At 41.1% G+C, this 13,963-nt stretch overlaps 1 protein-coding gene across 2 annotated transcripts in view; it reads left to right on the forward strand.

Moving 5' to 3' along the window:
• LOC113587785 (glutamate receptor ionotropic, kainate 2) overlaps positions 1–13,963 on the forward strand; it is a 51,562-nt gene that overhangs the window by 26,941 nt on the left and 10,658 nt on the right. The window contains exons 7-12 of one of the 2 annotated variants that reach the window (XM_035528105.2): positions 3,837–3,980; positions 5,448–5,555; positions 6,350–6,463; positions 8,125–8,331; positions 10,398–10,621; positions 11,707–11,825. In XM_035528105.2, coding sequence (XP_035383998.1) covers positions 3,837–3,980; positions 5,448–5,555; positions 6,350–6,463; positions 8,125–8,331; positions 10,398–10,621; positions 11,707–11,825 — 916 coding nt within the window. The remainder of the gene's footprint in view (positions 1–3,836; positions 3,981–5,447; positions 5,556–6,349; positions 6,464–8,124; positions 8,332–10,397; positions 10,622–11,706; positions 11,826–13,963) is intronic. The other variant, XM_035528106.2, reaches the window with a different exon arrangement.

Raw genomic sequence — 13,963 nt, forward strand, 5'->3', positions numbered from 1 at the left:
TAAACAGAAGAGAAAAAAGCTTCATTCAGCTTTTGTACAGTATGTTCTGCCCCGTCATCTTCTCCATTCTGAAGGTCATTGTTTTGTGCTTATCGATCAGTCCTCAGGTTTAGTAGGTGTGTCTGAGCAGAGCAATTGCTAAACTTTGCTGGACTCTGGCCCTCCAGAGCCAGACCTGGACATGCCTGTTGTAAACTAATTAGCTACAGCACATGCAGGTTTAGCGAGCTAACTAGTGCAGACATGACATGTGTTGACTGTCCGTGTCCCAGTGTTTACTGGGTTTATCTTCCCTGCAGATGGTCTGAATCCACAGATTTCCTTGTTTAATGTCCTTTGCTTTTTGTGAAAGTAAAATGCTTTTGTTGTAGTTGGACACAGCAGATAGACACAGTGCTACTTTTGCAATTTGGCACTGGTACTTTTGCAACGTGAGTTCTTGACTGAAAGGGGGCGTGATCATTCTGAAGATGGGGAGGTGACATATGCCAGCTTTCATCCACTGCTCTCATTGGCTGCCTCGGTTGGGGGGGGGGGGGGGGGGTTGACAGTGTGCAGTGATGGAGAGTTCTGTAGTATTTACAGAAGCAGACATAAATGAGGTGAGAATGAAATAGTGAGGCCATGTTTGTTTGATCCTGGGTCAAATCCAGTACAGTGTAGACACATTGTTCTGCCTCCTCTAAGGTACAGGACCAAGGGCTGAGACATTGCAAAGAAGATATAAACAAACAGAAAAACAAGCCAGATGTGTGGTGTAAATCAGTCAGACGTCACGTGACTGTGGTGTGTGGCCTAAGTCAGTCATATGTCACGTGACTGTGGTGTGAATCAGTCATATGTCACGTAACTGTGGCGTGCAGCTTAAATCGGTCTTAGATCACGTGACTGTGGTGTGTGGCGAAAATCGGTCATATGTCATGTGACTGTGGTGTGTATCGTAAATCAGTCATGTGACTGTGGTGTGTGGCTTAAATCAGTCATACGTCACGTGACTGGTGTGTGCCATAAATCAGTCATACGTCACGTGACTGTGGTGTGCACTGGGTAAAATAAATGCCTTTAGTGACAAAAGTGACTTCAAACGTGGCATTAAAGTTGGTGCTGGCTGTGCCCACTTTAAACATGGCATGATAGCTTGTGCTAGATGTGCCTGCTGGCATGAGCTAGGGGCACTCAGGGCATGTACTGTGGGGGGTGGGATAAGAGAGAGGCCCCCAGGAGGGGGTCGTAATTTTAAAAATGATATAAATATTTTTGAAAAAAGGCCTCCACCCTGGCCTGATTTTGCACTGCACCACTGGATGTCACAGTTGTAATTTTCCAAGCAGCTCCTGATGTGCCTAGGAAGCACTTTGCACTTCGCTTACAGGAACTCTGTTCCAACATCCTGTTTCTCCAGAAATCTTTCACTCTATTTCACTGTAACTTTGACCACATAATATTTTGAAATAGATACTTCTTTCAATGACTAAATTCATTAGTAATTATGTAATTAAGTCAAAGCAAGCAAACTGCTAAGGCAGCCATTACATTCCTGATATTAGAGGCATCAGTGCCTGGTTCTGTGTAGAGTACAGATGGAGCTCGGTCTGTCAGTGGACAGACAGCTGAAGCATGCTGAGAGAAACAAATGCAATCCTACCGCCATCTAAGTATTACTGCTGGTTTAATTAGCACAATGCCAATGGAAGTTCTGTCTGAAGGAGTCAGTGCAAGTGCTTCCATCACCCTCCACTGGGAATGGCACATGTTGCACTGGGAATGGCACGCGCACACACTCCTTGACCAGTCGTTGAGGAGCAAGCTTTATTGGTCTCCTGATTTCCAACTGTTCAAGCTCACGTTCTAGGACAAGCACACACTGTCCTTTCTGCTCTGACTGTAGATGCATGCCATGATTGCACTCCCTAATACACTCCATGATACGCTGCATAATTCATGTTTCACATAATGCTTAGTCAAAAATGTTCTCAGCTAAATTGCTGTAATAACTGTAATGTAATTGCTCTCTGTTTCCATGGGTGCATGCACATGCGAGTGTATGTGTAATTAGAAGTGGCCTCAGACTGTCGGTATATTAACTGTTTGTGCCTTGAGAATAAAGATAACTAGCCAGGTGCCAAAGGCTGATAGACAAAATACCCCATCTTTCTAAACACCTGTCTGAACACCATCTGACTGAACATCCATCTAACTAAAAACCTGTCTGAACACCATCTGACTGAACATCCATCTAACTAAAAACCTGTCTGAACACCATCTGACTGAACACCCAATTAACTAAACACCCATCTGTCTGAACACCATCTGACTGAACACCCATCTGACTAAACACCTGTCTGAACACCATATGACTGAACACCCATCTGTCTGAACACCCATCTGACTAAACACCTGTCTGACAAAATGCCAGTCTGAACACCATCTGACTGAACACCCATCTGACTAAACATCTGTCTGAACACCATCTGACTGAACACCAATCTGACTAAACATCTGTCTGAACACCATCTGACTGAACACCCATCTAACTAAACACCCATCTGTCTGAACATCCAACTGACTAAACACCCATCTGACAAAATGCCTGTCTCAACACCATCTGACTGAACACCCATCTAACTAAACACCCATCTGTCTGAACATCCAACTGACTAAACACCCATCTGACAAAATGCCTGTCTCAACACCATCTGACTGAACAGCCATCTAACTAAACACCCATCTGACTAAACACCTGTCTGAACACCATCTGACTGAACACCCATCTGACTAAACACTCATCTGTCTCAACACCATCTGACTGAACAGCCATATAACTAAACACCCATCTGACTAAACACCCATCTGACTAAACACCTGTCTGAACACCATCTGACTGAACACCCATCTGACTAAACACTTATCTGTCTGAACACCCATCTGTCTGAACACCCATCTAGCTTAAAATCCGTCTATCCTAACTGATGGCCTTTGTCTCACAGTTTCTCTCTCTTCCTCTGTCTCACACACATGCACTTTCTCTCTTTCTCATCTAAGGCTGCATCATTTTTGTCTATAAACTAGTTACAAAATGAAGTGTGGCTTTGTAAAGATCAAAAAAACATTAAAAAATGTAAGCTTTGTCATTTTGACTCGTGTATTTTGTTGTACTCCTAACTATATCCAGCAGTTTGGCTATCTGTCCCAGTTTGGCTATCTGTCCCACTCTTCTAACAAATGGTCTGAATGCCAGTGTGTAAGACCCTGAGCAGACTAATTCTCACCTGTCAAACATCAGCAGTGATGGATCCTGCATCTTTAGTTTGTATTATCCAGCCTCTCCCTTAATTAGGGGGGCAGAGTTATTTCAGGTCCGTTTGGTGTTTGGCAAAGCCTGTATGTACACCGGGTCTGACTCAGGAGATAAAAACAGGATATAAAGACTTGTAGTAGATCAGAGTGGTGTAAAGAATTATTGGTGTTTTGTACAGAACATTGATTATAAGTTTTTTAAAATGTATTATGCTAAATATAATTTTAGTGTCATTTTATGATACATAGATACATTTTATGTATCTTTCCCTTGGTGTGTGTGTGTGTGTGTGTGTGTGTGTGTGTGTGTGTGTGTGTGTGCATGTTTGTATGTGTGTGTGTGTGTGTGTGTGTGTTGTGTGTGTGTGTGTGTGTGTGTGTGTGTGAGTGTGCATGCTGTGTGTGTGAATGTGTGGCTCATGCATACTTGTGAATGTATGTGTGTGTGTGCGTGTATGTGTGCATGTATGTGTGTGTGAGTGTGTGTGCATGTGTATGTGTGTGTGTGCGTGTGTGTGTGTGTGTGTGTGTGTCCACAGACAGATGCAGCTCTGATGTATGACGCGGTTCATGTTGTTGCTGTAGCAGTGCAGCGGACACAGCAGATCACTGTCAGCTCTCTGCAGTGCAACCGACACAAACCATGGCGCTTTGGAGGAAGGTTTATGAGTGTTATTAAAGAGGTATACACACACACACACACACACACACACACGCACACACACGCACGCACACACATACACACGCACACACGCACACACACACACGCACACACACACAAACACACACGCACACACACACACACACACACACATACACACACACACACGCACACACACACACACATACACACGCACACACACACACACACACAAACACGCACACACACACACAAACACAGTGCTTCAGTGGTAATACAACATGGTATTCCTCTTGACCAAGATACCTTTGGAGGGCAATACTAGATTTTGTAGGTAATTTTTCATTTCCTGTGACAGGGCTTAAAACAAACCATTCTAGAGACATTTGGATACTTCATCCTTTTTTCATCCTAAATGAATATGCATGTAGTCTATTATATTTTAATTATGCTGGATCATACATAATGACAAAAGTGACATACGTCATAATACAAAAGCAATTATCATTCATCAATTAGTTCAATTATTCATTCATTTATTTATTAAAAATTAGGATTTGACATGAAGGTCATAGGTTAAATTCCCAGGGACCACTGAACTGTCCAGCTGACAACATATCTGTCACTCTTGACATGAGTATCTAGACAAGAGTATCTGGATAAAAAAAAGAGTATCTGCCAAATCCTGTAAATGTAAATTGCATCTCTACAGTGGAATGGGGATGCCAGATCCCCTGTACCTGTCTGTAACTTCACAGATTCTACAACTCAATTTGTGAAAACAGAGACTTAATAAACTTAATAAAGCTGCAAAACTAACTTTTGTTACTCGTTTGTTACTAAGCATTTTCCTTTGAGATTTATTATCACCGTTGATGATTTTTTAAAAGCATTTTCCCATTATCTTACAGTTATTAACACAGTATTTGAGTATTATATAACATTATTATATAACACAGTAAGCATTTGTCCATGGGTCTTGTCTCTTTGCCATTGTCTTTGGGTCTTTAGGTTTTTTTTGTATTTGTAAACATGTCTCTCTCTTGTGTAGATGTCATATTTATACACAACAACCTTTTTTCTCGTTGTATCTTCTGGGCTTCTGCTACTGACCTTGAGGTGGTATCATAGGTCATTTTTGAAATAAAGAAATGAGTGTGTTGTAGCCATTCTTCCTATCTTTTGTAATCTCTTGCACCTCAGTCTCTCTCTCTCTCTCTCTCTCTCTCTCTCTCTCTCTCTCTCTCTTTTTGTGCGGCTCTCAGAAAGCTTTGAAGTCAGACTTCAGAAACAGACTTCACAATGATGAATCCGATAGTCTCTTTGTAGTGTGGTGCTGTGGTGCTGTGTTAAGATGCCAGCGTGGTATACAGCAGCGTGTGGTTTTTGATCACACTTCTTATCATCACAGAACAGAACAGGGATGTGCATACCATAATATTCTCCAAATCGTGTATTTATAGGGTGTTAGAATATGTAATGAAGCATTTCACTCTGGTCTTTTTCAAAGGCTTCCTGGGACGGTCTGACAGGACGGGTCCTCTTCAACAAAACCAATGGCTTAAGAACAGATTTTGATCTTGATGTGATAAGCCTAAATGAGGATGGCCTGGGGAAGGTAATCTGTGTGTGTGTTTGATGCTTGAACACATGCAAGTTTCTTTCTGTGTGTTTGCATGCTTGAACACGTGCAAGTTTCTTTCTGTGTGTGTTTGCATGCTTGAACATGTGCAAGTTTCTTTCTGTGTGTGTTTGCATATTTGAACACGTGCAAGTTTATTTCTGTGTGTGTTTGCATGTTTGAACATGTGCAAGTTTCTTTCTGTGTGTGTTTGCATGCTTGAACACGTGCAAGTTTCTTTCTGTGTGTGTTTGCATATTTGAACACGTGCAAGTTTATTTCTGTGTGTGTTTGCGTGTTTGAACACATACAAGTTTCTTTCTGTGTGTGTTTGCATGCTTGAACACATACAAGTTTCTTTCTGTGTGTATTTGCATGCTTGAACACATACAAGTTTCTTTCTGTGTGTATTTGCATGCTTGAACACACAAGTTTCTTTCTGTGTGTATTTGCATGCTTGAACACATACAAGTTTATTTCTGTGTGTATTTGCATGCTTGAACACGTACAAGTTTCTTTCTGTGTGTGTTTGCATGCTTGAACACGTGCAAGTTTCTTTCTGTGTGTGTTTGCATATTTGAACACGTGCAAGTTTATTTCTGTGTGTGTTTGCATGTTTGAACATGTGCAAGTTTCTTTCTGTGTGTGTTTGCATGCTTGAACACATGCAAGTTTCTTTATGTGTGTGTTTGCATGTTTGAACACGTGCAAGTTTTTTAAGTTAATGTATGTTTGTATGTATTATGTTCACATGTATCAGACATGTTTCCCATTATTATTTTAATTGACAGATTGGAACATGGGATCCTCCGAGTGGTTTAAACATGACAGACCATCACAAGAGTAAAGTGACCAATGTTACAAACTCCTTATCCACCAAATCTCTGAGGGTTGCCACTATTCTGGTAAACACATATAAATCAACATACTCAACATAGTCGATTCTATGATTCAGTCACAATTGCCAAAATGTATACAAGTGGTTGATGTAATTAACAACAAGTAGTTGATGTCTGCTAAATGCCGTAAATGTAAATGTGAATGTAAATGTAATTAGGACCCTTTTTGAGCCAAGAATGCTCAGCTCTGGGGTAGCACAAAAGGGTATACTAGGACACCTTTTCTTTTATTTCATATCAATTATTTAAAATCAGCATGTGCATATATTTGTTTATATCCTGATGATTCTGCTCTTTTAGTGTCATAAGCATAAAACAGTTGTTGAAAATGTGCTTACCGTCAAACTTTAAACTGTAAGCAGATGGCATCTAGATAAATGTATTTAAGTAATTTGGGTTAAGTGTATACGTGGGGGATGTCAGTAGTGTAATCTGTCTAAGGTGTGAATTAGATGAACATTCATCAGGTGAAAGGTGTGGTTTTAAAAGCCTACTACTTAGTAGTTTATCACAGGAATAGAAATTTAAAAAGCTTTTAAAAAATTAAACAAACTACTAAAGTTTGTTTTAAAACTTCATCCATTTATACATTTAGAATCCACCCATTTCTGAAAACAGGCTACTTGTGGAAAGTAGTTTTACATTTATTAAGATGTTGCATACTTAGAATATTGTTAGAAACAACTGTTGTAAAGTATTTTAACAATTTGGTTAGACGTGGTCACACTTATTTGGTTAGCGGTAGTCACACTTATTTGGTTAGAGATGGTCACACTTATTTAGTTAACGGTGGTCACACTTATTTGGTTTGCAGTGGTCACACTTATTTGGTTAGTGGTGGTCACATTTATTTTTCAAGAGGAGGCTCCACCACTTTTATTTCATTTAGATTTAAAACCAAACTGGGTAACAATACATTTTTATTCTGCATCTTTGCTATCAAATAATTGTCCTATAGAGATAAAGTGTAGTCTACTAGAAAGAACATTTAAAGTGTAGACTATCAGAGAGAACATGTAAACAGTTTTGTATTACTGTTTTTGTGGTCTGATCTGATCTTGACAACAATGGAAATAAGCTTTATTGTGTTTTAATCCTCAGTGCGTTGTATTTTGTGTAATGATTACAGTTCAGTGTTATATGTCTATTAAATCATCTGATAAATTCAGTCATTTGGACCAGCAACCCATGTCCATACAACTAGCTACCCATACAACCAGCTACGCATACCACCAGCTACCCATACCACCAGCTACTCATACAACCAGCTACCCATACAACCAGCTACTCATACAACCAGCTACCCATACAACCAGCTACTCATACAACCAGCTACCCATACAATCAGCTACCCATACCACCAGCTACCCATACAACCAGCTACCCATACAACCAGCTACTCATACAACCAGCTACTCATACAACCAGCTACCCATACAACCAGCTACTCATACAACCAGCTACCCATACAACCAGCCACCCATACAACCAGCTACCCATACAACCAGCTACCCATACAACCAGCTACCCATACCCATACTGGAGATGGTTGGTAGATTAACTGTTTGCAGGTCTAACACCATTGTCCCCTTTATGAAGCAATTCTGATCTTTTCTCACCAGCTCATTTTGTATTCAGGCTTTTAGTGTTCTCTCTCCTGGACATAGGAAGAACCCTACGTGATGTTCAAGAAGTCCGACAAGCCTCTGTGTGGTAATGAGCGGTTCGAGGGCTACTGTGTGGATCTGCTGCGTGAGCTCGCTTCCATCCTGGGATTCCGGTACGAGATCCAGCTGGTGGAGGATGGGCGGTACGGAGCACTGGAAGAAAGCACGGGAGAGTGGAACGGCATGGTCCGGGAACTCATGGACCACGTGAGTCCTCGTCTCAGGTCCACGTCACAAGCGCTGCGCTTGGCCTGCCTGATATCTGTAGGGACGCTATGCCGTAAACAGTGTCAGCATAACTCCTCTTTTCGTGTTGGAAATGCAAAAGTGGAGATACTGGCATCTATGAAATCACATGGAAATGTTTCATATATAGCAGATTTATCTTCTTTATTTCATATCAATGACACACAGACCTGACAGTATATATTCGGCACATGCATGTATTTTACACACAATTTAGGAATAATTTCCACTTTACTTCAACAATAAAGTTTCTGCATTTAAAATAGGAAGGAACAAATACCTTTGCAACATGGAGAGCCTGTTGAAAAGACCATCAGCTGTTTTATAAAACACTGTGTAAGCAGAATAAAAGCCCGAACACAGAAAGCTTCTGTCAAAGATCGTTTTCAAGATTCCAGCTAAAAGGCTCCGGAGTAACAGGAACGGAAAAGTACTTGCCTAATGTTTGAGCCCCTATGATACCACAGCTATCTGAGGCAAAGAGTCCAAGGGAACAAAAGTATGGTTACACACTGGGTGTAAGGAATGGCATTACCAATCACAGTGACATGAGCCAACTGTAGTCACAGGATGGGCAGAAGTTGCTGTGTGGCATTACAGTCCTCAGAGGAGGCAAGTGCCTATCTCATCCTTCAGCGCTGGTAGTCATCATATGACACTTTTATCCAAAGCAACTTATAATTCACACAACTTCAGCAATTGAGGGTTAAGGGTCTTGCTCAGGAGCCCAACAGTGGCAACTTGGCAGTGGTGGGACTTGAACTGGTAACCTTCTGATTACTAGACAAGTATCTTAACCACTGAGGTGCCACTGCACTTGTGAGTGGTTAGTTAGCCAGTTATTTAATGCTAGTTAGTTTGTTAATGCTAGCTGGTTTGTTAATAGGGAAAATGGAATACAAAACAATTACCTGTGAAGTATGACTTCTAGGCAAATAACATCTGCATGGACGTGTTAAAATCACAATGTGATGTTCATTTTTGGCCCACACAAGTAATAGTGCAAGCTCTGCTAATGACAGATGAGAGAAAGCAGAGCTTTGTAACAGTTTTCTCCAGAGATCTTATTAACAGACGCTGTAGTCAGAGCATGGCCTTGTTTAAGAGCAGGCATCCACTCAGCACTGGTGTGGGACCACACAGGAATTGGTAATATAATCTTTAGAGTAGATGTGTGATTAGTTGACTGATAACCAGTACAGCACATTCCATTTTGATCTCAATGAGTTAGTTAAATGATTCATAATAAAGGTGACATCATTGCACACTTACTGTAGGCTTTGAAATCTTGATAAACAGTGTGTAGTGTATTGATGAAGGGGGAATAAAGTTCTATTGAATATACTACACCAGTTCATGTGTTCAAGTTAAATAAATTAATTAATGTTTAAACTTATAGTTGTATAAATGCCACAGGTGTACAGAGATCTCTTAAAACAAAGAATTCATTTGGCACCAGTGCCCACAGGTCAGTTGGCACCTCTGCCCACATGTCAGTTGGCACCTCTGCCCACATGTCAGTTGGCACCAGTGCCCACAGGTCAGTTGGCACCTCTGTCCACATCAGTTGGCACTGGTGTCCACAGGTCAGTTGGCACCTCTGCCCACATGTCAGTTGGCACCAGTGCCCACAGGTCAGTTGGCACCTCTGTCCACATCAGTTGGCACTGGTGTCCACAGGTCAGTTGGCACCTCTGCCCACAGGTCAGTTGTCACCGATGTCCACAGGTCAGTTGGTACTGGTGTCCACAGGTTAGTTGGCACTGATGTCCACAGGTCAGTTGTCTGGGGACATGTCCCCTTTTTTTTTTTATTATGCACCAGGTTTTTGTGCTTTTACCAGTAAACTATAAAAGCTCAGAATGTCTAAACATTTTAGGAATTCACACATTTTATTTAAAAACACCTGTAACCTAATTTCAATAGTACATAATAAATGGGTAGAATCCTAAAGATTTAATTTGCGCTGTTTTGAACTGATAGACTCTCAGATCATAACTGTCTCTTTACTGCTGTGTGATTGGCAGAAAGCAGACCTGGCTGTGGCTCCCTTGGCTATTACGTATCTGAGGGAGAAGGTGATTGACTTTTCCAAGCCGTTCATGACTCTGGGCATCAGTATCCTGTACCGGAAGCCCAACGGCACCAACCCCGGCGTCTTCTCCTTCCTCAACCCGCTCTCCCCCGATATCTGGATGTATATTCTGCTGGCTTGCTTGGGTGTCAGTTGTGTGCTGTTTGTCATAGCCAGGTAACATGTTAGTGTGTAAAAAAAATAAATACAATTGCTGTGCTATAAAGATGCTAAGCTCCGACGTTGTCATGACAAAATTCGCAGCGTCATGGCAAGGTCGCTGAACTCTCTGGAGTTTCTCCATTTTGTCGGTCTCAGCAGAAGAACACATGTACAAGTACATGCAAATGAGCTCAGGGATGACCTAGTTTTACTGGTCATCTTTAGGTATATTTGTTATATATACAGATATATTTCTTATATAAGTTTGTCACACTGACCGAGTAGAGAGCTATTCACTGCACTTCTCCAGGACTGAATTCTTGTGGAAGCTTATTTATTTTCTGCTCGTGTTTGCTCTTGAATTTCTTTTCCTCCCAACACTCTCTCCCCAAGCCCTGTGGCTGGTCTGCATCTCTCTTTAATTTACACTACGATTTCTCCTCCCTTTCTGCTTCTGTTACCACCCTGTAATATATGCACATCTCTTTTACACCAGTCTTTTAATTACAGAATGAGCTCTGTAGTACAGGAAAGAGTTTAGATCTTTTATTACCCTGATCGAGCCAGTAATAACACAGACACATCCTTCTCTTTCTTTATGGCTTTGCTGTAGAGATCAATAACACCTAGCACACAATGTTTGTATAAACAAGCATATAATGTTTGTGTAAATAGGTGTCTTTGCATATACATGAAGTAAGAGGTTGTTGAGCGGGTGTGTTAACCTCAAGGCTTTTCGGGCGTCTCTCATGTCTAAGGCCCTCAGACATATTGTGGTTACTGGTGTTTGACTCTCAGTGTTACTGGCAATATGATATTTAAAACAAAAAGCCACAACTGTCACCTAAGTTGGTACAGAATATGCATAAAATAGTATTTTATTCTGTTGGGGCATGATGGGTAAGTTCTACTTATAGAGCAGAAATCTCTGCATGTTATCATTTGCATTTTTATTATAGATTTGGATCTGAGCATGTTTGTGTGTGTGTGTGTGTGTGTGTGTGTGTGTGTGTGTGTGTGTGTGTGTGTGTGTGTGTGTGTGTGTGCGTGCATTTGTTCTCTTTGTCTAACCTTTCTGCACCTCTTTCTCTCTGTATCAGGTTCAGTCCGTATGAGTGGTATAACCCCCACCCCTGTAACCCAGAGTCTGACATGGTGGAAAATAACTTCACTCTGCTAAATAGTTTCTGGTTTGGAGTTGGAGCTCTCATGCAACAAGGTATACGCTTCAGACTGGTGCCCTGTTCTTCTGCCTCCCTCTGGCCCACCTGGCATCTCTGGTGCCCCCTTCTGTTTCAGAGTTGTTACTGCAGGCCTGAAGGGACTCATTCTATATGTACATTTATCACAGCAATTTTTCACTCACAGAGGAATATCACTCCTACTATTTAACATGTTACACTGAATACCAGTTCATGCTTCAGAGAGAGGAGCATTAGAGTGCTTTCATCACTGGTGCACCACTGGTCCACTGACGGTTTCCCTGCACTAACACAAAAGTTCAGTTCAGCAGTTTGGCAGGTTGAACCAGGTGTTTTGGAGCTTTTCAGCACTGTAGTGAAGTACACTGATGATCTGCACCAACAGAGACCCATTATTTACATTAAATAGGCTTTATTATCTTTACATTACATAGGATACCCATTATATCAAGCATTACTGTACTTAAAATACATATATGTATAAATCTTCAAAATATACCATTGATTGGTATATTTCAGACATAAAAGGAGATTGTAATTTCTTAACAAATGATGACAAATCTTTCTGAAATGAGAAAAAGCAATATCAGAATTCCCCTCACACACTGATGACTAGAATTCAGATTGTGATAGTATCTGTCCTACCATGATGCTACATACAGCTGCCTGTCACAGGAACTCTCTACAACACTGGTGTGTAACATAACAGGGACTATAGACACTGCACCGCAGGCACTACAGACCGAGTCCCTTCACCTCTGTGGTTTGCACCATAGATGTCTGTGGGAAACAGTGATGGGGTTTGACGTTACCTTGGGTACATGATAGTAAGACTCAACCAGGTTACCAGTTTGGTGAAAGAAAGAACTGAAAACTCATTCTATTCTTTTCTATTATATTCTACATTCACTGGCTATTTTATTAGGAACATCTGTACACCTGCTCATTAAGGAAATATTTAATCAGCCAATCATACAATGGCCATGCAGTGTTTGTTGGTGCCAAATGGGCCGGTTTAAGTGTTTTAGAAACCATCTCAGGCTCCATATCTAAAGGTTACACAGAATGGTAAAAACACCAAAAAACATCTAGTGAGAGGCAGCTCTGTGGGCAGAGACACCTTGTTAATAAGCGAGGTCAAAGGGGAATGCCCAGATTTGAGATGACAGGAAGGCTACAGCAACTCAAATAACTCAAATAACTCAAATAACTATTCTTCCCGACTGTTTTGAGGAGAAACCTGTCGATCCTTGAGGCAGGTGGGCTAAAACAGCGGAAGACCACACTGGGTTCCACTCCTGTCAGGTATAATGGGGAATCTTTTCTTGCCACACGTTGGGTCCTTGAATACCAATCAAACATCGTTTAAATGCTACATCCTTTCTTAGTATCATTGCTAACCATGTGCATCCCTTTATGACCACTGTTTATCCATCCAATAATGGGTACTCCCAGCGCGACACCGCACCACGACACAAAGCACAAGTCGTTTAAAAATGGCTCTATTTTCGCATGGATGAGTTCTCTGAACTTCACTGCCCCGAACCCTTCCCCCACCCCTCCAGGATCTGAATCCAACAGCGCTAGGAAGATTTGTGGTGTACAACGTACCTCTGATCAATGTGTAGCGATTACAATCACATTAACATGGACCACAGCCTCAAAGGAGTGTCTCAAACACCTTGTAGTATCCGCGCCATTAGGAACTGAGGCTGTTCAGATGGGGTATCATTATGCCCAGTGTTAACATGGTGTTCCTAATAAAGTAGACAATGGGTGTATTTTGGAAAGTCTAATTCAGCTTTGGAAGAAAAATGTTAAGTGTCTGGTGTTGGTTTGTTGCACATGTTTAGGTATTTGTAGTTTGGCAAAAGTACATGCCATCTTCACATCAGTCAGATAACGGGAAATGTCGAATATTAAGGCTGTGTCTCTACATTCTTGTGACAATGGTAGCAGTGTGTATATGCCAAATAATGGGTAAAAATAGTAGTACACAATTTTCATGTTTTATATATATGAAAAATATATATTGTCAACCAGTTAATAGCTCTGTAACAGATAATCCCTGCAACACAATTTCTTCAGTGTGTGACATACTGGTAGCCTTCAAAAGTGTCAAATCGAAACATCAAAACTGTAAAAATGTCTTCTG

The sequence above is a fragment of the Electrophorus electricus genome, chromosome 11, assembly GCF_041902795.1.
Source record: "Electrophorus electricus isolate QZ-2024a chromosome 11, ASM4190279v1, whole genome shotgun sequence".
Lineage (NCBI taxonomy): Eukaryota > Metazoa > Chordata > Actinopteri > Gymnotiformes > Gymnotidae > Electrophorus > Electrophorus electricus.